General features: G+C 36.5%; 1 protein-coding gene across 3 annotated transcripts in view; it reads left to right on the top strand.

The window, feature by feature from the left end:
- The window catches only part of COL4A5 (collagen type IV alpha 5 chain), a 226,507-nt gene extending 201,070 nt beyond the window's left edge, over window positions 1-25,437 (top strand). Inside the window, exons 43-53 of one of the 3 annotated variants that reach the window (XM_046673317.1) lie at window positions 650-658; window positions 3,356-3,489; window positions 6,379-6,451; window positions 6,587-6,658; window positions 7,465-7,593; window positions 8,415-8,513; window positions 10,723-10,935; window positions 19,296-19,473; window positions 21,350-21,464; window positions 21,828-22,000; window positions 22,863-25,437. In XM_046673317.1, the coding sequence (XP_046529273.1) occupies window positions 650-658; window positions 3,356-3,489; window positions 6,379-6,451; window positions 6,587-6,658; window positions 7,465-7,593; window positions 8,415-8,513; window positions 10,723-10,935; window positions 19,296-19,473; window positions 21,350-21,464; window positions 21,828-22,000; window positions 22,863-22,944 (1,277 nt within the window). In that variant the 3' untranslated portion in view covers window positions 22,945-25,437. The remainder of the gene's footprint in view (window positions 1-649; window positions 659-3,355; window positions 3,490-6,378; window positions 6,452-6,586; window positions 6,659-7,464; window positions 7,594-8,414; window positions 8,514-10,722; window positions 10,936-19,295; window positions 19,474-21,349; window positions 21,465-21,827; window positions 22,001-22,862) is intronic. The other 2 variants (XM_046673318.1, XM_046673319.1) reach the window with 2 other exon arrangements.
- Window positions 25,438-27,033: the final 1,596 nt, after the last annotated feature.

Below are 27,033 nucleotides of genomic sequence, written 5' to 3'. Positions count from 1 at the left end.
ATGAATTATGAAAAAAATCAGAATGTGGCGTCATGGAATGATTTTCGAAGAAGACAAACAGAAGTACAGTTGGTAATGACCGTTGTAGACTCATATTTTAGTTTCTCTATTTGGTCACCTATGATCTTTGTATTTTTGTCTAACGAGGTCTTTAAAGTTAACTCTATCCCTTGGAGCAGTCTGAACATAACAAGAAATTTGCACTTCATGTTTTTACTAAAAGGATGTCAGAGACCAAGATAAAACATTTATCCAAAATTATCCCTTTTTGAAAGGAACCGAAGGCTATCAGTGAAATGGTACTATCTTGTCAACTTTAATGTTTTGAGATGCTAACTTTTGGAAAGTCACAGTAGCAGTGTTAACATGATGTCTTCAGTAGAGTTTTCCATTTTTTGGATTAGTGAAAACTAGCAGCTTATTTCCTAGAATAAGCTCTATTTGAAAATGTTTGGCTCTCTATACTCCTGTATGGTTCTGTTTGCATACTGATTACGCTATAGGTATAAGAAATGCTGGCAAAAAGGGTTATTGTTTAACTTGTGCTATACTGTGAACCACTTCTAACTCATAATCTTATTTTGTACTGTGTGATGTCTGATACTGCTAACATCGATCTTTGGGCTTTGGTGAACTCTGATCTTCCCAGGTTTTCAAGGTTAGACTCTTCACTGGTCAATTCATTTTTTTTTTTAATGCTTTGTATGTATCATAAGAGAAATGCACTTGTTTTGCTATAATTCAGAAGGCATTGAAGAGTGCTGTTATCCTCAAATACTACCTGCTCTGGTATTTAACGTTTTGGTGAAGGTAATGTGACTTATTTATGATCAAGTTTGAAATGACATTAGGTCTTTGTGGTTTCAATTATTTATAATGGGTAATCAATACATAAAGACATGTTGAATTTTAAATGGAAATACACTTATTTTTTTCTTTAAGACTGCATTAAGATGTTTAGGCAGGCATCTGGCCCATTTGTAACCTCTATATATTGATTTTATTTTTTTGAATTTTTGTCACGTGAGACTGCTCTGATCTGTGTTTTCATGACTGTTTTCAGTAATGAAAGAAGGTAACTCTTGAGTACTATTAAAAATAAAACTTATATGTCCCTTATGTCATTGGCAAACTCGTTAATTTAAATTTGAAGGACCCTAGAACAGCAGATCTGAATTAATAAAATATAAATTTCCCAATATTTCCTCTTAATTGCAAAAAGAGCAATGCCCATAACATGCCTAGTTTTTTTCAAATGATGACAATGTTCTGATTGATTTTCAGACTAGAAAAGAGGGTCATAATAGATTCCACTTTTTTTCTTATGTTAATCTTACCTTGTCATTGTTAGGGTAATTCACAGATAATTTACTTTTCTCTCAGTAAGCTGACTTGCTACCTGGTTTCTAGTCCAAATTATACATTATAGATGAAACTAACAATTTTTCTTAGAAAACCCTGTCTAGGGGGTTTGAACTCAGCAGTTGTTTTTGTTTCTTTGTTTAAGTTTAAAGTACCCCAACCCTTTCTTTATGATTGAGAAAGGAATTTCTGAGTGTGTCTGTCTCGTTGCCGAGCTAGGGTGACTATATGATCTAAATTGTTTAAAGATAAAAGGATTGTTGTACTCTTGTGGACCTGCTTCCTTTTCTCATGTGCCAAAGAGAGTAGTGTTATATTATGAAATCACATAGAAATAGGTGAAAGATTAAAAACTGGCTCATATTTTAAAGATATATTCTTACCTTCAGTTTTGCCAATAATGAAGATAATAATACTGATAATAATCATTTTTAAAACACTCTTACATAATTCTTACTATGTGCCAGGCACTGTGTCAAGTAATTTATACATATTGTCTTATTTAATCCTTGGAACAATCTGATAAAGTAGGCACTATTCTTATTTCCATTTTAAAGAAGAGGAAATTGAGGCCAAGGAGATTAATAAACTTGCTAAGGTCAAACAGCTAATGAGTAATGGAGCTAGGATTCCAACCCAACATTCTAACTCCAGAGCTCAGATTCTTAATCTGTATGCCCTGTTTCCTTGTTAGTATGTAGCTGTTGATTCTGGGTCTTAAAAGAATTTAAAAAGTCCAAATTTTATTTCAAATCAATAAGAGGACCTTTTGTCCATACATTAACATGAGCTCAGTATTCTAAATCCATAGGTCTGTGATATTTCCTTCAAAAATAATCGCTACATATCTTCCTTTTTTGTCAAAACCAATGAAAACCTAATGTTACAGAGGAGAGAAGGTATAAGTGCTAATTATTGGCTGTTCATTATTTAGGGCTTCATAATTGTTTTCTTAAGGCAGAACTACTTAGTCTCAGCCTCAGCCACTGCTTAACACTCTGCAACAGTAACAGCTATTTCCTATCTAGTGACAAAAAGTGTGGCCATTGATGAGCTCTTTTTGGTTGCTTAATGCATCTGGTATCTTTGTTTAGAAAGAAGAGTTAAAAACATAGTATAAGGAAAAGACCTTAGCAAAATCTCATTTTAAATTATTTATTTATTCACAAGATATATACAGAATTCTTTATTTTTCTTCAAAAATATTTAAAATGTAAAGAATATGAAAACATTTTTAAATAAAGTCTAAAGTACTATATTGAATCAATAAATTTCTGACACTTTAAAATATTCCCATGTCTTAAGCATGCCACTAAAATGAAATGAAACAGTTTGCTTAAGTAGCTATCTTAATTGCATAATAATAGAAGCTGAGTAAAAATAACTATTTACAAATAATGCAATTTGAGTTTAATCACAATGAGACAAATTACTTGAATCCCTGATTGCCCTACAGCAGTGATTCTTAAAGTGTGGTCTGGAACCAGCAGCTTTAGCTACAGGGCACTTGTTTATCTACAGGGCACTTGTTAAAATGCAAATTCTTGGGCCCCTCCCCAGAATTCCTGAATTCAAAACTCTAGGGGTAAGCCCAGGAATCTGCTTTAACAAGCTCTCCTGGGGATTCTGATGCAGGCTCCAATTTGAGAGCCGAGCCTTGTGGTGTGTTTTGTTACAGTTAAATCAAACAGTTAGGGATTACAGAAGCAATCTTTATTATAAGGTCCTGAGTCCTTTCTTTAGATAGGAGCTTATTGGATTTAATATATAATAAAATGCAAACTAAAAGGGTCTGCAAACCAGTGTTAATAACAAAAAGAACCCAGCCCAGCTTACATTAGAAAGAGAATCAGCATAGGTCTATATATTTTAGTGTAGTCAGGATTATATTATGCAAACTAATAGGATTTAGATGACTGATATTTTAAAAGCCTGACTTTTATGTTGCTCTTATTCTATACTAAAATGTGGTCATTTGTTGTGCATTATCAAGGTCTACCAGGTCCAGAAGGTCCCCGTGGTCTCCCTGGAAATGGAGGTGTTAAAGGAGAGAGAGGAAACCCAGGCCAACCTGGGCAACCTGGTTTGCCTGGTTTGAAAGGAGATCAAGGACCACCAGGACCCCAGGTAGGAAATGGGAGTAGATATTTGATGAGAAAGGGGTGTGGGTGTTTTGCATTTAAAATGAGAATTCTAAGCTGCATTATTTTAATTAGCATTTACTGGTCAAGGCTCTGTGCATAGTTCATTGGTGAATCACAAAGAAAGAAAAAGGCAACTTTCCTATATTCTTCCAATGAAAGGACCTTTGTTGTCTTATAGTTATCAAGTTCCTCAAAAGATACTTTACCTGCGGCTGCCCCAGTGGCCTGGTGGTTGAGTTCTGCATGCTCCACTCTGGCAGCCCAGGTTCGGTTCCTGGGGACTGACGTATGCCACCCTGCTGTGGCCGTGCTGTAGCGGTGATCCACGGGCAAAGGAGAGGAAGATTGGCACAGATGTTAGCTCGGGGCGAATCTTCCTCACCAAAAAAAAACAAAGATACTTTACCTGGAGTCTTTGGTGTGTATAGTATTTGGATTGAAAGATATTCATTTCAGTGAAAGCAAAGTTATAAATGTAAACATATATATCAGAGCATTGCGTGTGGATGAGTCCACCCATAGGGAAGTAATTATGGTGAGTGGCGGTATTTTAGACTTTGAAATTAAATTTAAGGTCAAATTTCAGCTCCACTGCACAATTCTACTTTGTGTCTGTGAGGAAAACAGGCAGACACTTTAGGTTTCTGCCTTCACCTATTAAAAAAAAGAATAATAGTATATCCCCACATCTATATTCATGTGCTTTCCACCTTGGTTTGAGTGACACAGAAAGTCACATACTTCTTTATGGATCCTGAAAGCTTCCTCCATTCATTCAGAAGGGTTGTTGTTAGATTTGATAGCCAACGCAGATTAAACTCAGTCTTTTAATTCTGAGGGCTGCTTTATAGGAGGAAAAAAACAATCTGAAGAAGCGGCCCTTAAAGCTTTCCAACAACTAACTTTTTTTCCCACGTCATCACTGTTCCTCTAGACACCTAGACTTAAACTGTTAGTCCTCTCTTTGTTCATTCTCTGCTCACTCTCTGCCTTATTCACTTCCCATTGCACTTCCAGTTCGCATGCCACTATGCCTGATTCAAGACTACTGCCTGATAACAATATTTTATAAAGCTAGTATTCTCAAGTTCTATTCATTTATTTTGTACAAGTTAGTTCTTACATTTGCACATTTTCTATTTTATTTGGAAATAATGTTAAATTTATAGAAAAATTGCAAAAAAACCCTCACATGTATCATTTACCCAGATGGACCAATTATTAACGTTTCTCCCCATTTGCTTTCTGTATGTCTGTTATGTGTGTGTGTATATAATTGTGTGTTTTTTTCTAAAACATTTGAGAATAAGTTGCATCTATCGTGCCGCTTTACCCCTACATACTTCAGTGCGTGTGCATAAGATTTTCTAATATTCAAGACATTCTTTTATAGAGCTACAGTACAGTTATCAACTTCAGGATATTGAATATCGACATAATACTTTTATTTCTACCTTACACATTTTGCTTGTGTCAATTGACCTGGTAATGTCCTTTACAGCATTTTCCCCCTCCAATATAGGATCCAGACCAAATCACGCATTGCGTTTAACTGCCATATCTCTTTATTCTCCCTTAATCTGAAACAGTTTCTAAATCCTATTTCTTTCTTTCATGACTGTGACATTTTTGAAGAAATGTAGCCCCTTCCCATTTTTAAAAAAATAGAATGTTCCTTCTTTTGTCTGCTGTTTCTTTATAATTAGATTCAAGTTATGCGTCCCCAGCTGGAATACTGCATGAGTGACATTGTGTCCTTCTCAGATATGGAGGCCCACAATGTTCATCTGCTCCTCATTGGTGATCTTAGTTTTGATTGCCTCATCAAGGTGTTATCTGGTTTCTCTACTGTATGGTTACTATTTTTCCCCTTGTAACTAATAAGAGAAACTATGAGAAGGTACATTAACATCATGAAAATATACTGCTCCTCATCAAAATTTCCCCTTAGATTTAACATCTACTTATGACTTTTGCCTCAACCAATCAATACTAGGATGGTGGCAAATGATGATTTTCCAATTTTAACACTACCTCCACATGTACAAGTTGGACCTACTGTAAGGAAGAGCCTCTTTGCTCTTCCATTTATTGTCTATTTATTATCAATATGGACCCATAAATTCCCATTTTTTTCAACAATTTGCAATTTCTTAAACTATCATTACTTATTTTGGTGCTCAAATTGTCCTAGATTTGGGAACTTCTTCAAGCTGGATCCTATGTCTTTCTGACATTGACTGCCCCCCACTTTTAGCACTTTCTTACATTTTGGCATAATAAGATGTTCCAGGCTTGCTCCTATTTTATTCCTACTAATAGGAGATTCATTGTCCCACACTTATTCTTCGTTTAGGTCCATCCTAGAGGTATTTTCAACTCCTCTTTTTCCCATAGTTTTCTTTTCCTTCAAACCCAATTAATTAACAGGCCCTACTATATTTTTTGCTAAGTTTTTCAGACTTTATTGTTTCTGCATGTGATTCTAATCCAAACACTTATCAGCTTGGGGCTCCACTAAAATCAAGTGCCTTGGTTAATGATAATAAAGTAATAGCTACCATTTATTAAGTACACACATGCCAATCAGTTTTCTAAGTTCTTAATGTGAACTATCTCATTTAATCCTCACAACAATCCCATGAAGTAGATACTGTTATTTTCTCTATGTTAGAGGTGAGAAAACTATGAATCAAAGAGGTTAAATAATCAACTCAAGGTCACACAAGCTAAAAAGAAGCAAAATTGGGATTTGGAAACTGGAAGCTTGACTCTAGAGCCAGTGCTGTAAACCATTATGCAATACCACCTATGCCCTCACTTTCTTATTCCTCCCAATTTTTTTCTAAAATTAATGATTTTATTTACTTAGGGTAATCCTGGCCGGCCAGGTCTCAATGGAATGAAAGGAGATCCTGGTCTCCCTGGTGTTCCAGGATTTCCAGGTATTTGAAGAGATATTTTGAGGTTCTCCCTTTACATTAAATTCCTTTGGGTCAAGACACCCATTTTCTGATTTGGCTGGGTAAAGGCTGTGGCCCTGCTGCTTTGCTGTGCAATTGTATGTATCTTCTTTGCAGGCATGAAAGGACCCAGTGGAATACCTGGTTTAACTGGCCCTGAGGGGGATCCAGGACTTATTGGCCCCCCAGGTAAGACTTATTCCTGGAGCTAGTTATACCTGATACTTAAACATATTGAAGAATTTGAAAGTTTGCATTCTGCCTTTTAACCAAACTTTCAGGGTTTCAGTCCCCAGCAACTAAGGGAAAATAGGCAGGACTCTTTCCCTATTTACTAATCTCTCAAGTTCTCTATGTCAATGTACTATCACGAGCAAACCTTTTAAGTTGAAGATAGATGCAAGACCCTCAAGAATGCTTCATTGAGATTTTTATTGGCTTTTATACTAACTTTCTCATATTCAGTTAAACAGATCACAAGAGCAAGTCACATAGGTATGTTTATATATTTTTTATGTGAAAACATTTCTTTTCGCTGAGAGACTTATAGAGGTTTCCTGTAAACTGTGAAATAGAGTGTGTGCTAAATTCCCCTACTAGTTCAGTGGGTCCTTTGACAAGTACAACAAACAAGAACTGCAAATGAGGTTGGAATTAGAATGGTCTTGTCAGGAAGTAGAATCATCTTCCCCTGACACCAGCGTTCACGGATATGGATTAGACTTTCTAGGAACCGAGTCATCCTTCAATGCATGAAAATAGGGACAATATGCCTAATTTTTCCATTGACTCTAAGAAAATTATTTATTTTTTGAGTCTTCTGGGTGAGATAATGATAGTTTTCCCAAACAGATTTCTGTTGGACATGGCAACATTCTAATGCATATAACTTGTTTTTTACACCAGTTCTTATGCTGACCTTAGGTCACTTTTGCATCCATTCCTTCTGACCTTTCTCTTCCCTACCTTCAAATTTGTGTGTGTTTACCTCTTAGGTCCTCCTGGATTACCTGGTCCTTCAGGACAGAGTATTATAATCAAAGGAGATGCTGGTCCACCAGGGGTCCCAGGCCAGCCTGGATTAAAAGGTCTACCAGGACTACCAGGACCTCAAGGCTTACCAGGTACCTTTGCAGATCTTTTTAATCCTTATCTATTTGAGAACACTTCCCTAGGTCTCCTTTCACTTGTCAGAGTTGGTCTCAGAAAATAGGAATCTCAGCAACCTGTAGAATACCAGACAACCACAAGTCCCATTTACTTTTTTCTTGAAAATGTTAGTTTCTCATGCCCCAATTTCTTTTAGGCCCAGTCCAATTTCTTCTAGCTCCTCTAGCTATTCTAATTTGAACAATTAGATTAATGTTAAAAAAAAAACTTGTAATGAAATTAATATGCATTTAAGTTCTGGTGCTTTCTCTATCTCAACCACCAGAAGGATAGAAGGCTGATTTGGTGGGCCATCAGTTCCCCACTGTGAGGCCACATGATTTTTAAACTGAATCCTATCTGGTTGGCCATTTGACTCTATTCTTGCAGTCAATTTTGATTATAAAGGAAAGCTAGAAACTAACTTCAGTCTTTTTCTTCTAAAGTCTTTTTTTTTCTTTGAGTGTCAGTCTTTCCATAAATAAAGTGTACCAGGCAGTAACAGCCTTACCTATGGTGGGATAGATAACAAAAGTTGGGCCTTGCAACTCTGTCTTGTTCTGAAGGCGAAGAGAACACAACTTCCATAATATGGAAGAGGTCAAAAGGATTGTTTAAAACTAAAGCTAAATCCTTGTCTCCTTGTTTTGTCCTGGGCTTGAGCTCATTTTATCTGGATTAAACACAAAACCAGATTATGAATTCAGTGACACTCAAGGACCTTAAGTCTCCTAGATCTCTCTGGATGCGAAATTATTCTATTCACATTCAGAAATCCTATTTCTTTTTCCTGTAGGTCCAATTGGCCCTCCAGGAGAGCCTGGACGCAATGGACTCCCTGGCTTTGATGGTGCAGGAGGGCGCAAAGGAGACCCAGGTCTGCCAGGCCAGCCAGGTGAGACAAGTAAAACACTGCTGCTGATACTAGTCTGTAAGTCGGGGAGACCACTGGATGTATGGCCTCCAATTAGAGCTGTGAGAGCCCCCTCTTGAGAGAGTGCAGCTAGCTGATGAGTCTGTTGCTGGGCAAAAATAGGGTAGCACATACGAGGAGATTTGTTAGTATAAGAGAAGCATAGAAAAGTTGTTTTTATTTGTGTGTTTAGAGCACTGGAAAACCCAGCTCTTCCTCAAAATGAAGATTTTCCAGCTACTCACTTGTTCTGATGATTTTCAGTATGTTGATTTAAATTCTATGAACATCTTGAAACCATTGTGAATATTTCCACATTTGAAAATATCACGATAGAGTGTAATTTCCCCCATAAAATTCAGTAAATGTAATTGTGAAGTTAAGTGATCCCCATAGAGCTTTGAGAGTCATAGTGTCATCTTGTATTGAGAAAAAATATTGGTATGCAGATTTTTGAGGTCACTCATTAATAGGTGCTCCCGATAACATTGAATTGGTATCTGCTAGATTTTAAATCTGTGCTCAACCTACTTCCAAAAAGAATTCGAGTCAACTTACAATAAAAAAAATACTAAAGTAAGATTCCTAAAATAGAAATAAAAGATCATAAACTCAATAGATTTTTTTTCCAGTTTTTTTTTTTATTGAGTTATTGATAGGTTACAATCTTGTGAAATTTCAATTGTACATTAATGTTTGTCAGTCATGTTGTAGGTGCACCACTTCACCCTTTGTGCCCACCCCCCACCCCACCTTTCCCCTGGTATCCACTAAACTGTTCTTGGTCCATAGTTTTAAATTCCTCATATGAGTGGAGTCATACACAGATTATCTTTCTCTTGCTGGCTTATTTCACTTAACATAATTCTCTCAAGGTCCATCCATGTTATTGCAAATGGAATGATTTTGTTCTGTTTTGCAGCTGAGTAGTATTCCATTGTATATATGTACCACATCTTCTTTATCCATTCGTCTGTTGATGGGCACGTAGGTTGCTTCCACGTCTTGGCTATTGTAAACAGTGCTGCAATAAACATTGGGGTGCACAGGACTTTTGGGATTGCTGACTTCAGGCTCTTTGGATAAATACCTAGTAGTGGGATGGCTGGATCGTATGGTAGTTCTATTTTTAGTTTTTTGAGGAATCTCCATACTGTTTTCCATAGTGGCTGCACCAGTTTGCATTCCCACCAGCAGTGTATGAGGGTTCCTTTTTCTCCGCAACCTCTCCAACATTTGTTGCTATTAGTTTTAGATATTTTTGTCATTCTAACGGGTGTAAGGTGATATCTTAGTGTAGTTGATCATAAACTCAATAGATTTTTAATATGCATTAGCAACTCCAGATAGTATAAAACATAAAGAGTTTATATTGGCAAAAAATATCAGTGGCAACAAGGCAAAGTGGTGATACCTGTGGCCTTCCTAGAACCAACATCCTGCCATTTCATTAATGAGGAAAACAAACAACTTAGTGTCATCTCCTGTATTTCTAGGGAAGAAACAAGTTAGTGTCATCTTCATTATGTATGGACATTGCTGTGAAGTTTCCCCAAAATGAAAATTTCTACGCACAATGTCCAAAGGCCTGCATATAAAGATAATTTTAAAGTGAGCTCAAATTAAGAGGCTAAATAGAGAAAGGGAACCAGTGGTAGATTGAAAACAGACATTTTGAAAAGGCTTCTTTAGAGTGCCCTGTCTATTCTCTAAACAAAAAGGTATGCCTGAGAATAATTTCCTAGAAAGATTCAAAGGAAGTGTTTTTCAGCACTGAAGCTGGCAGACTGATGGCATTCACACCCTTCCTTTCTCATTGATGAACAGAACAGGAGACTGAAATTTTTTCATGGGGTTTGAACTCTTTGAGTATAGCAAAAGACTACATGACATACAGACTCTTCAAATAAGCATCACTCCTTCCCGTCTAATGTTCCTTTCACACAGAATTTATTTAGTGCCTAATGTCGTCAACCAATTCCAGAAGAAAAAAAATGTATTTAAATCTCTTTGATGGCAGGGACTGTATTTTATTTATCTCCAAACCTGTGATATCTGACAATGCCTTTATAGACACTCTATAAATATTGACTAAATTAACAAATTAAAAGAGGTCTAATGTTTTGTCAGCATCCATAATAGTGGATCAGAGCTTACTTAATCTTGTATACTGATGATTCCGTGGAAATAGGTACTCGCGGTTTGGATGGTCCCCCCGGGCCAGATGGATTGCAAGGCCCCCCAGGTCCTCCTGGAACCTCCTCTGTTGCCCATGGATTCCTCATCACACGTCACAGCCAGACAACAGATGCACCACAATGCCCGCAGGGTACTGTCCAGATATATGAAGGCTTTTCTCTCCTGTATGTACAAGGAAATAAAAGAGCTCACGGTCAAGACTTGGGTGAGATAATTGGCATCTTATTTCTTACTACGCATTTTATTTTTGTTTTGAAAATCCTGTTGGGTTTTAGAGTAGCCTTGGCTTAAGTGCATCTCTTTTTTTATTTTGGGGCTTCTAAATTGGAGACCATGTCAAGGACAGCTGAATATATTCACCATGAGTTTTAAATAAATAATATTTAACTTTCACCTGAAAGCATTAATTAGCTAGTGTGAGGTACAATTCTTGGCCTAAAGCAAGAAGTCTTGGAAAGGGCCACATTTACTTTTGTTAGCTTAGTTATTAAGGAAACAGATTCCCTGGGCTCTCTACAGTATAGCAGCTGCTTGAGTGGGCAGTGTTTATAACTCATGGGAGGTAGTTTCCTCTTCTCTGACACTGGTCTTCATCAAGTTGAAAGATAAATTCTGAAGAGAATCTTGGTTTTTACATCAAAGAAGGTAAGGTCATTGCTTAATTATGCTAGTTTATAGTTCCCAAAATAAGTGCCTTAGGTTTATAAACTATCAGAGTAGTTTAAAGCTATATAAAGCACCATATTTCCATATAAAATCCACTTCATTTAATGTGTTCCCATGCATCTTCTTTATACTGGGGTGGGTAGTTTGATTGATGAGCTAAGGCTGGACTGGATGACTCTCAAGATCTCTCCCAATCCCCAAGGTTTCTTTTTCTGGAATGTTGACTTTGGATTTTGAGGCCCCATTGTTTGACCTATTTTAGGGATCACTGGGGCTACCTATTTTAGGGATCACTATCTCCTTTGCCTCCATAAAGACATTTAAGAAGATAGTCTAGGCTCCCAGCTTCTAGGGTCTGTATGGTAAGAGGCGTCCTGAGGTCTCTTCAGCTCGGCCATTCTGTGAAAACAGTTCTGCAGCAACAGAGATCTCCAGAAATCTGCTCTGCTCACTGTTCCCAGGGCATTTGGCCGTACCTGCCAGGCAGTTCTGGCCCACCAGAGTAGTTATAGCTGCTTACATGGAAGCCAATAGTCACAGGTCATTTTATGAAATGAAATAACGTAAGAGTTTGCCCAACACTTTCTTCTTCCTCTTCTACTTTTCTTTTTTTCTTCTCCTTTTCATCTTTCCTCTGCTACTTTTCCTTCTTTCTTTTGCCTTCTTTATGTAACATCTTCTTTTTCTAATTTTACATTTGAGAAATCTTCATTGTGAAAATACTCTAATCTTTTAGATAATTTTCTCTAGTCTTTCTCCCATAAAATTCCTCTCCTTTTAGTCCATTCTCTCTTCACTGTCATAGTCTAACTTATACCCAAAATCAAGCTTGTAAACTTCAAATGCCTAACCCAGCAAGTCAATAGAAACAATTAGAAGTTGTTAAGTACCATAAAATTTAAAAATGCAATGCAGAGAGAAAATAGGATCTGCTATCTAGTATGTCACTATAACTTTTCAAAATGTATGTATTTAGTCAAACAAGGGCTGTCATAGTATGCCTTCAGACTTAGAAGCTATAAAATGGTCCTGACTTGGATACACTTTAAGTTTCAGACATAGGAAGACCATGATAGGGCCCAAGATCCCCAAATGATCTTGAATTACAGAGTCTCTGGTAGGGTTCACACAAGGATAAAATTGGAGATATCTTGATGAATAAACAAAAAATAGAGACAGCTATAGCTTTGATGTTAAAGAAACAATCACTTGATCAAATAAATACATAGTCTGTATTGGATTAGTGAAAATATTATGGTGTATAGAAAAAGAGGGTGGAAGAAACAGATTGAATACTAAAACTGTTTTGTCTGGGAGAAAAACAAAACATACTAAGAACCATTAGTCTATTAAAGCCTTATAATTTTAGAAAATGAGAGACATTGAGAGTTCATGAGACTGCTATCTCTTCAAAAATTTGGAGACTATAACACAGAATTTTGCATCATTGTGGGCAGCCTACAGCACACATGCAACCAAATACCCCTGTTCTCATCATTATGGGCCTCCCTTTTATGTACCTGTTCCTTTTTGTTCTTTCTGAGACCAGGGATATTTCCAGCTCTGTCCATAATTAGGCAATAATGTTAGTTTTATTTTTAAATTACTTTATAATTAAAAAGCACTTTCATATCCATTATCCAATTTGATTTTCACAACTATGATCAAGAAAGATATAAGACAGGTATTGTTTTTTCCATTTTATACACACACACAAAAACCGGCTAAGAGGTTAAGTGGCTTATTTAAAGCCACACACTCACAAAGTGGTGGAGATAAGAATTGAACCCAACACCTGCCAATTCTAAATCCATTCATTTTTCAGTTATGCCAATTTGTCATTCACGCTCACATGACCTTGAGTCAGCAGTTACCTCTCTCTGAGCCAGTTTTTTTCTCTGAAAAAAAAAGTCTAAATTAGACTAAATCAATTATTTTCAACATGGAGGACTTTTGAAAAGATTCCTAGGTGATTCTCTAAAAATTCCAAGTGCTTTTGATGATCCACCAGGTTTATGCATTATTGGGCTTTTATCAGTCATCTTCAATCTGAGATAAGCATACTCCTTTGGCTACATGAGTAATTTCCAAGAGATACTCAGGCATAATTTTAAAGGAATCAATTTTCAAATCCTCAAGTTTCATATGTACTTTCTCCTAAAGTTGAACTGCCTGTCCATATGCTTTGGATAAACCCCTTTCCCACATCCCCAGTCACTATCACCCATCTCCCACTATAAAATGATCATACAATGGTACATTGCTTTGAAGTATGAAAACCTCTAGGGGACAAATTCAAAGGGACAATTCAAAATAATGGTTTTGTTAAAGTCTCCATTAACTGAGGCTCTATAGTTCACTTCTAATTCATCTCATTAAGAAATGCATTTCCTGGTCTATCTCATCTCCAATATTTTTCATACAACCCCCACGGTAACCACTAAACAAAAGATCAGAGCAGAGCCACAAGTCACAAAAAGAGAGAAAACTGAGAAATCTCCCTCAGAAAGCCACCAAAATGAAATAGCAGTCAGAAATACAAAGGAAGAGAAACAATGGAAACATAGAACAACCAGAAAACAGGAGATAAGATGGCAGTATTAAGCCCTCGACTATCAATAATCACTCTAAATGTAAATGGTCTGCATTCTCCAATCAGAAGACACAGAGTAACTGGATGGATTAAAAAACAAGACCCTACAATAGACAGCCTCCAAGAAACGCATCTCAGCTCCAAAGACAAACATAAGCTTAGAGTGAAGGGATAGAATACAGTACTCCAAGTTAATGGCCAACAAAAGAAAGCAGGTATTGCCATACTTTTATCAGATAGAGCAGACTTCAAGTTAAAAAACAAAACAATGAGAGACAAAGAGGGGCAGTATATAATGATAAAAGGGACATTCCACCAAGAGGACATAACACTTATTAGTATATATGCACCTGACACAAGGGCACCAAAGCACATAAAGCAATTATTAACAGACCTAAAGGGAGAAATTAACAGCAACACAATAATAGTAGGGGACCTCAACACCCTACTCACATCAGTAGACAGATCATCCAGACAAAAAGTCAACAAGGAAATAGTAGATTTAAATGAAATACTTGATCAGATGGATTTAATATATATATAGAACATTCCATCTGAAAATAGCAGAATGTACATTCTTCTCAAGTGCACATGTATCATTCTCAAAGATAGACCATATGTTGGGGAACAAGGCAACCCTCAATAAATTTAAGAAGATTGAAGTCATCCCAATCATCTTTTCTGACCACAGTGCTGTGAAGCTAGAAGTCGACCACAAGAAAAAAACAGGGAAAGTCAGAAATATGAGGAGACTAAGCAACATGCCATTGAACAACCGTTGGATCATTGAAGAAATCAAAGGGGAAATAAAAAAATACCTGGAGATAAACGAAGATAAAAATACAACATACCAACTCTTATGGGATACAGCAAAAGCAGTCATAAGAGGGAAATTCATAGTAATACAGGCCCACCTCAACAAGCAAGAAAAATCTTAAATAAGTAATCTTAAAATGCACCTAACAGAGCTAGAAAAAGAAGAACAAAGCAAGCCTAAAATCACCAGGAGGGAAATAATAAAAATCAGAGCAGAAATAAATGAAATAGAGAATAAAGAAACAGTAAAAAGGATTAATGAAACCAAGAGCTGTTTCTTTGAGAAGATAAACAAAATTGACAAGCTCTTAGCCAGACTCACAAGGAAAAAAAGAGAGAAGTCTCAAATAAATAAAACTAGAAATGAAAGAGGAAAAATTACATCAGATACTGCAGAGATACAAAGGATTATAAGAGAATAATACTATGAAAAACTATATGCCCACAAATTCGATACCTTAGAAGGAATGGATGAATTCCTAGACTCATACAACCTCCTAAAACTGAACCAAGAAAAAATAGAGAATCTGAACAGACCAATCACAAGTACAGAGATTGAAACAATAATCACAAATCTCCCAAAAAACAAAAGTCCAGGACCAGATGGCTTCTCTGGAGAATTCTACCAAACATTCAAAGATTTAGTATCTATCCTTCTCAAACTATTCCGAAAAATTGAATAAGATGGAATACTTCCTAACACAAACTATGAGGCCAACATTGCCGTGATACCAAAACCAGGCAAGGACATCACAAAGAAGGAAAACTACAGACCAATATCACTGATGAACATAGATGCGAAAATCCTCAACAAAATATTGGCAAACCAAATACAGCAATACATTAAAAGTATCGTGCACCACAATCAAGTGGGATTTATTCCAGGGATGCGGGGATGGTCCAGCCTCCACAAATCAATCAGTGTGATACACCACATTAACTAACTGAGGAATAAGAATCACATGATCATCTCAATCGATGCAGAGAAAGCATTTGACAAGATCCAACATCCATTTGTGATAAAAACTCTCAATAAAATAGGTATAGAAGGAAAGTACCTCAACATAATAAAGGCCATATATGAAAAACCCCCAGCCAACATGATCCTTAATGGTGAAAAACTGAAAGCCATTCCCCTGAGAACAGGAATGAGACAGGATGCCCCTACTCACCACTCTTATTCAACATAGTACTGGAGGTGTTGACCAGAGCAACTAGGCAAGAAAAAGAAATAAAAGGTATCCAAATTGGAAAGGAAGAAGAGAAACTTCTGCTATTTAAAGATGACATGATTCTATATATAGAAAATTGTAACGAATCCACCAGAAAACTATTTGAAATAATCGACAACTGCAGCAAAGTTTGAGAGTACAAAATCACTTTAAAAGAATTAGTTGCATTCCTGTGCGCTAACAATGAACTAGCAGGAGAGAAATCAAGACTACAATCCCACTTACAATCACAACAAAAAGAATAAAATACCTAGGAATAAACTTAACCAAAGAGATGAAAAACCTGTACACTGAAAACTATTAGACATGTACACTGAAACTGAAAGACGTTATTGAAAGAAATTGAAGAAGACATAAAGAAATGGAAAGATATTCCATGTTCATGGGTCAGAAGAATAAACATAGTTAAAATATCCATACTACTGAAAGCAATCTACAGATTCAGTGCAGTCACAATCAGAATTCCAATGACATCCTTCACAGAAATAGAATAAAGAATCCAAAAATTTATATAGAACAACAAAAGACCCCGAACAGCCAAAGCAGTCCTGCGGACAAAGAACAAAGCTGAAGGCATCACAGTCCCTGACTTAAAAATATACTACAAAGCTATAGTAATCAACATAGCATGGTACTGGCACAAAAGCAGGCAAACAGATCAATGGACCTGAATTGAAAGCCCAGAAATAAAACCACACATCTATGGACAGTTAATCTTTGACAAAGGAGCCAAGAACATACAATGGAGAAAGGAAAGTCTCTTCAATAAATGGTGTTGGGAAAACTGGACAGTCACATGCAAAAGAATGAAAGTAGACCATTATCTTGTACTATACACAAAAATTAACTCAAAATGGATTAAAGATTTGAATGTAAGACCTGAAACCATAAAACTCCCAGAATAAAATATAGACAGTATGCTCTTTGACATTGGTCTTTGCAACATCTTTTCGAATACCATGTCTACTCAGGCAAGGGAAACAAAAGAAAACGTTAACAAATGGGTCTACATCAGACTAAAAAGCTTCTGCAAAGCAAAGGAAACCATCAACAAAACAGAAAGATAACCCACCAACTGGGAGAAAATATTTGCAAATCATTTATCAGACAAGGGATTGATCTCCAAAATATATAAAGAACTCACACAACTCAACAACAAAAAACAAACAACCTGATCAAAAAATGGGCAGAAGACAGGAACAGACATTTTTCCAAGGAAGATATACAGTTGGTCAACAGACACATGAAAAGATGCTCAACATCACTAATTATTAGGGAAATGCAAATCAAAACTACAATGAGATATCACCTTACACCAGTCAGAGTGGCTAGAATTACCAAGACAAAAAACAACAAATGTTGGAGAGGATGTGGAGAAAAGAGAATGCTCATACACTGCTGGTGGGAATGCAAACTGGTGCAGTCACTATGGAGAACAGTATGGAGATTTCTCAAAAAATTAAAAATAGAAATATCATACAATCCAGCTATCCTACTACTGGGTATTTACCCGAAGAACTTGAAATCAATGATCCAAAGAGATTTATGCACCCCTATATTCATTGCAGCACAATTCACAATAGCCAGGATGCGGAAACAACCCAAGTCCTCCTCTACAGGTGAATTGATAAAGAAGTTGTGGTGTATATATATACAATGGAATACTACTCAGTCATAAAAAAGACGAAATAAGCCAGACAAAGACAAATACTGCATGATTTCACTCATATGTGGAAGATAACAAATACATGGATAAAGAGAACAGATTAGTGGTTACCAGAGAGGAAGGGGGTTGGGAGGTAAGTGAAAGAGACAAAGGGGCACATATGTATGGTGATGGATAAAAATTAGATTAGACTACTAGGAGCTAGCACGATGAAGTGTATTCAGGAATTGATAAACAATAATGTACACCCCAAATTACATAATGTTATAAACCATTATAATCCCAATAAAATTACTTAAAAAAAAGAAATGCATTTCCGATAGAAGTTTACTTTTCATGGTTAGTAATTATCAAAATTTGTAATATCTATGTTTTTGATCAGCTGTGAATTAATAATAATCATAATAATTCAAAATAAATTATTTAATATGCAAAGCCTTACGGTCACAGAAAATTTTTAATAGTTACTTTAAATTTTTGTTCTGGAGAAATATGATAGGATAATCAGTAAAAGACTTTCAAAAATAAAAAACATATTAGGATAAAACTGTGTGAGAGGAGTAGAATGGAGATGTAATTTCCAAATGCAAAAAGAGCATTGTTTGATTCCGAATTGTTAAAGACGAGTTTATGTGCTTTTAAAAATGTTTATTGTTAGACTTCAAATTGTTACATTGGATTCGTTTAAAATAGTAATATGAAAATTTGTTTTTAAATATAGGTATTCACAAAATACTAGAAATGACTGCTGGTGATGTTGAAATGTGGCTTGCACAGTCCCAGGCTCCAGTATTACAAAGTAGAGTATAGACGGGTGGGTTTGGAGCCAAGAGACAATAACCAATATCTTAATAACTGCCATAGTATCAATTTAAACTTCTGATGAAATATTTTGGATAGTAACTTAAAAATGTGTGAGAGGGGTACATCACTTTTCATCATCCTTTTGTGAGTAGATGAGAAAAGAAAGGCCTAATCACTGGTAGAGATAACCTCTATTGCCCCTACCAGCTCAGAAATTCAAAGGCTCTAGTTCCTTTTCTTTTTATTCCCTCCATCCTTCCTCTCTCTCTCATTTATCTTTTTTCCTTTTTGTTATTCATCTCCAGACCTGTCCATGGTTTATGTGCATATTGGTCAGCTCTACAATTGTGCCTAGGCTTAAAGAGATTGCATACCCACACAAGATAAATACTGGGGATGTCTTGGAAGAAGAGAGGGCAGCCTGGAGAGGAAACACTGATATGATATTATAAGGACTCAGTATGTGCCCTTGACTTGTCCACAATAAACTGCCCAATATTCTCCATAAGACACCATTGTTTATAAGATGCATCACCAGTTTAAAAACAGTGTTGGGGAATATATAATGAGCTACCACAGTAAATGTCTACATAAATTATAAGATATATCCTGACTTTAGAAATGTTAAAATATGAGTTAATGTGCATCTTATAATTGAAAAAGTATATTTATTATCTAAGAAACATTGGGCAAGTTTCTCTTTGAGAGGTTGTTTGCTGGTGCTTTAGAAGAAGTTAAAGTATCATCATGATGAAGTTCTTCATCTTTTTCTCCTCAATTCTTCCTAGGGACGGCTGGCAGCTGCCTTCGTCGCTTCAGTACCATGCCTTTTATGTTCTGCAACATCAATAATGTTTGCAACTTTGCTTCAAGAAATGATTATTCTTACTGGCTCTCTACCCCAGAACCCATGCCAATGAGCATGGAGCCCCTGAAGGGCCAGAGCATTCAGCCATTCATTAGTCGGTGAGACATTGATATAGCTTTGACTTTTACCAATCCCCAGTTAGTTTAGCTAGTCAGAAATGAGTCCAAAGCTAATAATCTGAGCATATTCCTCCCAGGTTAGGTAGAACAGAGGTGCCTTTATAATATTCAATTCAGTATTTAGTATGATCCACATTTATTGGGGATCTGCTTTTGACCATGCCCCATGATAGACACAGTGTAATGTACAAAGAACTCAGTCTAGTTATTAGGCAAATGTATGTAGATTAATCTAATATATATCAGGCTTGGGCTAAGTGCTACAATAGACCTAATAAAAATGTTATGAAAGCATAGGAAAAGGGATGTTTAATTCTAACTGGAGAAATTTGGGATGACTATGTGGAAGAAATGTGTTTTGAACTGGGTAGTCTTTGAAAGATGGGAAGGACTTGAGAGGTTGGCAGTTATAAGGGGGAAGGGCACACTACACAGAGAACATGGGTAGTAGATTGATGTGTCTAGAATATAGTTTGTAAAGGTTACATAGGGAGAAGAGACTGGAAAGTTAACTTGGACCCAAATGGTAGAAGGTTTTCAGTATAAGATTTTATTTTGGAATTTATTTGCTATATATTGGGGAGCCCCGAAAAGTTTTTGAGCTACATTTCAGGGAAGATTACAGAGCTATCAATGCGTAACATGGATTATAGAGGGAATAGTCTTGAGGTGGAGAGACCAGTTAAATTGAAGATATTGCGATATTCCTGGTAGGAGTGGATTGGAACTCTCAGTGGGGAACATGTATCACGTTAATAGAATAGATAGGATTTGGCAGTTGATTAGCTATGGGAAGAAGGAAATGATAGCTGAGGTTTGCTGTATGGGTAAGAGGAGGGTGGTACCATTAATAGATTCATAGAATTTTTCCACGTTACAACCCTCGTTTAACTCAATCTCCTAGGCATATTAGATATTGCCATTTTCCTTCTGATTATGACCCAATTGATCTAGGCGTCCAGTAACCATAAAAGATGAATCATTGGAAAGTCTAGTTTCTTTCACATGACGTATAAAGTTTAAATCTAGTTTAGCCTCTCTTTGTAGCAAATTCATGGTGCCCTTTTTAATACATTTGCCCAAATCCTTTGGGAATTAGGTTTTTGTGATTTTTCTCACTCCTAACTCTTGGGAGTAAAAGGTTCCCTAAAGGTATACCCTATTTTGTAGATAAACTTTGCCAAATTGGTTGAGTCATATTTCAAAAAGGTCCCCTCATGCTCTTATTAAAGATTTGGTAGACTCAGCTGTATTTACTGTGTTGCTGTTTTATTTGATTTTATAGATTTAAGCCACATCCCCAAGTACCTGGGTACCTGCCCAGCATTCTGGATATTTTGTACTTCTCCAGATATAGCCAAATGGTTAATAAATATACTTTGGACCAAAAATAATGGGTGGGGATTGAGAAAGTGTCTTTCTTGTCTTTTCCAGTTTACCAGACATTGTTCTTACCACAGTTTCAGCATTACTAAATGTCTACCCTCCAATTGGGCATTTTCACAGCAAGTAGTGTGTACAATACACTATGCCAAGCTCTTACAGCAATTATGGCATTGACTACAGCAAGTATGAATACAAATTTGGAGCAGAATGGAAAATGAAAATGCTATAGCAGTGATTCTGTAGTTTCTTGAAAAAAAGCGTACAGTTTTTGTTTGTAACTTTATTATGTATATTGAGAGACAAGATTTATGCAAAAAGCAATTCTCAAAGTTCATTTTTCTCCTCCTTTCCTGAGCATTAAAGACACCTTAATGGGCTTCTATACCAGGAAGGCTACCAAAGAAGAGGGACTGCTATTTCCCACCTACTCACTCTGTAGATTGTATTCCTTCTCCCTTTCCCTTACCAGATGTGCAGTATGTGAAGCTCCAGCTGTGGTCATTGCAGTTCACAGTCAGACCATCCAGATTCCCCGTTGTCCTCAGGGATGGGATTCTCTCTGGATTGGTTATTCCTTCATGATGGTACGAAACATTCTTCCTTGTCTTTGTCGTCATAGCTGACTGTCCATCATATCTACGTTTCTTCCCAGTATGAGGAATCCCTGTCATTTTGTGTAGTAAGAAGCTTGAGCCTTAAATAGTTTCTATCCGAGCACTGTGTTCCCCCTCACACATTTTCTGGAACATATTTTCATAATCTGCCTGTTGCTTTGGTTGAGTACCCTTGGTGTGGATACTATTCTCTTACCTCTGGCCCTCTTCCTTCACTGGATTTGAATTTTTGACCAACTTCAGCACACAGCTTTGGGTATTCACTAAGTTATTATGGCCCATGGGTATTATAGCCCATGGGTATTGTGGCACATTTTTCCTTGTCTTTTCTAGCATACAAGTGCAGGAGCAGAGGGCTCGGGTCAAGCCCTGGCCTCCCCTGGTTCCTGCTTGGAGGAGTTTCGTTCAGCTCCTTTTATCGAATGTCATGGGCGAGGTACCTGCAACTACTATGCCAACTCCTACAGCTTTTGGCTGGCGACTGTAGATATGTCAGACATGTTCAGGTAAGGTGCTTATGACTTTAGTTTAGGTCCTAAGCTTCCTTCACAGATGCTCAGGAAGAGAGGCTGTTCATGGACGGTTTATATCCAACAAATGTTAGTAACTTAGTGGACTGTGTCCTTTATTCTTGCTTGTTCTCCTCGTATACTAGACTCAGGTCAGAAAAACAGACGGCTGATATTAGATACGTGTGATTTGAGATTGTTTGGTAGTAATCTTTCAATAGCAAAATAGACAGAGCAAGGAAAGGTTATATGATCTGCTTAATAACAAGTGAGCAGTTGTTCAACTAGACCAAAGTCGGCCCCAGGAATTGAAGCTGTAAACTATATTCTCTCCCCTAGTCCAGTAGTCTCCTTTTGTAGAATGATTTTAAGGCTCTCATCCAAGTGTTTGAATGAATAAGGCCACATATGATATGTGTACCTCAGGATACTTCAATCTGTTTTGTTAGTTTGAATTTATTTTTATATGTTGCTTCTTTTGAGTTATCATTAATTCATATTTTTTATGTATTATCTTTTTGTATTTCTTGTGTATCATGTATTATCATTTATTTGTCATCAGTTGCCCATATCCTCCTCAATCTAGGCCTATCAGAAAAATGTATAAAAAAAGAGAGGGAGAGACAAATAGTCAAAAATAATAGTCGTGAGGAGAAGAGTCACAAAAATACCTATGACCCCTAATGGCTCTTAGGCCATTCCATTCATCGCATTAGATCCCATTGCTCAAAAGTTAACCATGAAGTCATCAGGAGAGCTACTTAAACACAAAGAGAATGTTTGGGTATGAATTTGAACCAATAATAGAATTGAAATCTCATAAAAGGCTAATCTGATAGTCTTATTTCTTATTTCCCAGCAAACCTCAGTCGGAAACGCTGAAAGCAGGAGACTTGAGGACACGTATTAGCCGATGTCAAGTGTGCATGAAGAGGACATAACATTTTGAAGAATTCCTTGTGTGTTTTTAAATGTGATATATATGCATATATATATATATAAAATTCCCAGGATGCAATGTCTCACTCTCCCCAACTTCACCACTGCTGCCACCAATGGTGCTACTATATATGACCAAGAGAACATGCTGACTAGTAATCATGAAGATTCCGATGTACCTCAGCAATGTGCCAGAGCAAGGTGTCTATTATTTTTCTATGAAAGAAATAAGGAAATGAATTTACTCTTTGGGTCCAGAATGACTTTCTCCAAGGATTATAAGATGAAGATTATATATTTTGCCCAGTAACTAAAATGGCACGTTAAAAATTCAATTAAGAGAAGAATCACACTGAGTGAAATAAAAGACTGCAGTTTGGGGGAAGAATTATTTTTCATGGTGCTACTAATCCTACTGTATCCCAGGTTTTTAATATAAAAGTGTTAAGCTTATTTTGCTCTGTAAGTAAAGAATGTGTATATTGTGTAAACAGCCTTTTAGCGCAAAATGTTCAGTCATTTAGATGTGAACTGACATGAATCACTCTTTACAGAAAACTTAGGAAAACCTAGAATACAGACAGCAAGATTTTATATCCATGTTTATCAAAGTGAGAGAATTTGTATTCTTGCATCAAGTTACTACTGAGAGTAAATTTATTTTGAGTTTTATCCTCTAAGTTCGTATCTGACTTTTTTAAAAATTAGGTCATTTCTAGTCACTTTAATCAGAATTTTAAATGTTCCTGTTACATACCAAATTTATAATATCCAATGGAGCAATTCACTTTTGCTATATTCTCAAAGACACTCTTAACACTAGATGCCCCCTGTTTTAATATTTCTTACATCTTGTTTTTGCTCATCCCTGACTGGGCAAAGGTTCTCCCAAATAATTTTGAGAAGCAAAAACATACCAAAAAAAAAGACAATTCTTTTCCTGTGCTTCTTATGTAAGAATTATTCTCCTGTGGTCTCTGCTTGTACAAGAACTGGGAAGACAGTACTCGGTTAGTCTTCTCTCATCAATTACAAAGCCAATTGATGTTTCTTACTCTTTTTTATTTTAAACATTTTATTATAAATAGTCATAGAATACTTTATTTCCCTAGCTGTCATCTTCTCACTTGATGTTTTTTAACTCACCAATATCAATTTAATTAAAGATATATGTTGTAAGGATGGCTTATTGTGTATCTCTTCAGCCTATGTGTAAAAATGTACTCATTTACAGATAGACTACACATCTGCACATCAACAAGTAGTCCCTTCTCAGAGAATCATTTAGAGCAGTTCCAAACCAAAAGAGGTTTCTGCAGACTTTGGTCACTCTGATAGCTGATAGAAAACACACAGCAATGTACTTTTTCCAATCAAGAAAACAACCCATTCAGAGGTATTTTTGAGATAATAAATTTATTAAAAACATTGTGTTGATGGCTGGGAAAGGAAGCAGAACTACTTTCTATTTTGGGAAGAATTCATTAATAATGTTTAAAGTAGATTAGTGAGTTAATATTCCTAATTATCAAGAGTGAACACATGTAGCTGAGGACTTGCTAAATGTAAGAGGCATTAAAAGCCTCCAAACTAAAATTTGTGTTACAGCTAAAATATGAAACTACCAAAGTGATTTTGAGAATTTTAGACCCTAATATGAACCCATGAAAAATCTGAAACTTAGAGTCTGTAGTGGTAAAAGTTTTAAGTTCTAAACAGTGGTGACTACCTAATAATACCATTGATTTCAAGGCTAGCCAATTGCAAATTCTAGCTTTATTTTTCCATGTAGCCACATACATGAAAACACTAATGGGTAACTGTAAATGAAAACGCCATATTGCATCCTATAGATTTTTCTACATGCTGTGCACTCAAAGGATGCTCCTTGAATTACAATTGCAAACAATAATTTCTGAGATTTTTCTTTTTGTAGCTTTCCCTCTCATTTTAGCTGGTTGAAAACCTTGCCTCAAAAAGAACCTCCTAGGCATTCTAACCAGCCCAGATAACCAGAAGTTTGCTCTTCAAAGCTGAGGATCGACTTGCCCTGCTTTACCTTCCATCCCCTCCTAGACCTGGTCTGTGTCTATATGGGGAGTTTTTAAATTGCCTGAAGGGGTCCTGGCTGGTGGAAACACGCAGAGAAATTCTATGGCATAGCACAGTCCGGATCACCTGACTGATTTTTCATAACAAGGTATAGCAGCAAATTCTTTATCCGGGTCAGCTTCTTCCCTGAAAATTATATATTTTTAAAATTTTTCTTTGAAAAAACTCCAATGTGAAATTGCTTAGAATTGAAGAATATAAAGGCAGTAGTCATGTACTGTTAGTTTGCATATGGTGATTTTGAGATAGAAAAATTAAATTTTATCTTATATTAGGGATAGAATTTCAAGCAACTTTCTACAGAAAAATAGCTTGTAGTTAAATTTCCTAATATAAGAGTAATTATTCACTGAAAAAATTGTCTAATCTGTGCCACCTCAAAATAAGAAATGTGCCTCTTCAATGAATGTTGTATACAAGAATGTTACATTTGTAAGAGCACAGGAAACTCAATAAATTTTAAACTATCTAAAGGAAAAAAAAAAGAACTTCCTAACATTTTAATAGTTGCACGTGCAGCTAGTCTGTGTGTTTCTTAGTTCCTGTAACTATCCCAAGCCCTGCTTTCTTTTTGAAAGTACATGAACCCAATCTATTCCAGGACCTTAATGTTGTTGACCCTCCCTTGCCACTGAATATTCAAAGATTATTCTGATGTAGCTGCTCTAGTAGTTACCTATAGTGAGTTTTGCAGTCATGCACAGTTAATGGTTTTCCCACATAGGCAGGCAATGAATGAGCTGTTCTGCTTAATCAGAAACAAAGAGTATCAACCAAGTGATATATATACACACATACACACACACGCACAACACATGCTATGTTGGCTTCACACTCATCACTTCCAAGCTTCCAAAAGAGATTTTATTGGACACCTTGTGATTATATAGTCTCTTTCCTCACCCAGCAAAGTTTGAAGAACTTTTTCTGTTTCTTGTGGCGCCATGGAGGTTCTTTGCCTCAATTGGCATCTTTAATTGAAAACTCACTGGTCATGGCAAACCATCAGAAGTTTATTCATATGTTAATCACAAGAGGGCACTATTGCCTATAAAGATAAATCGACATGTGCAATGATTTGTTGTGCTCATTATTGATGGTGGTGGTGGAGTTGTCTAAAGCCTTGCCTCCAGAGTCCTTGTTTTAAGCTTCATGTATTCTTTCATCCTCGTAAAGATCAATAGCAAGTATTTTAAGAGGTGGCCCAGTTTGCCAATGTCTGCATTCAAAATAAGGGACAGCTCTGCAGTCAAAGATTCTTTTAAGGGCCTGATTAGGAGTTGGCTTTGGTAGTGCTTCCCGGGCCTCTCAACCTAGAAGCAAAGAGCAATCACTTTTGTTTGGCCAGGGCTTCAGTTGACTTCTTTAGCAGAGAAACTCTGTTCTCAGACTGGACTATACAAACACCTTCATCCCTAGGCAGCTCCAAAACAAATTGAATAATATTTTTAAATCATCTGTCATTTCCATTTTAGAGCAGTGGTTTCCAGAGTATAATTAGGATGCTTGGAAGGTTTGTATAGTGGAAATACTTATAAATTGGGACACTGAAGGAATAAATCCAGATAGGCCTGTCTCACAAGTTTCACAGCAACAAACATTCATTACATACTTATTAGCTGTAGCGCACTATGACAGATAGCAATCCAAAATCAACTCAATCAGAAAGATTTTAGTCACTATAATACATATCCCAAGAAGAAGTATGGTATGCTAGCCTTGACTACCAAATCTTACTAATTCTAGGCCAGACTCGGATAGGTGATGAGGCTTTTTGCCAGCAGTAGCTTTCCAGAGGAACCTGACTCACCAACCTGTTGCCTAACACATGGACAGGCTAAAATCACATTTGTGTAACCTTAATTCTCTATTTCTGTATGAGTGGACAGCATGCCCAACACCCAACCCCACAGGATGACAAATTGATGACATCATACCAATTTATGCCAGATATCTTCTGTTTTCCTTCTCCAGATTCA

This window comes from Equus quagga, chromosome 10 (assembly GCF_021613505.1).
Source record: "Equus quagga isolate Etosha38 chromosome 10, UCLA_HA_Equagga_1.0, whole genome shotgun sequence".
NCBI classification, from domain to species: Eukaryota; Metazoa; Chordata; class Mammalia; order Perissodactyla; family Equidae; genus Equus; species Equus quagga.
Note: the sequence above shows the minus strand (reverse complement) of the source record. Positions and strands in the feature narration are given on the sequence as shown.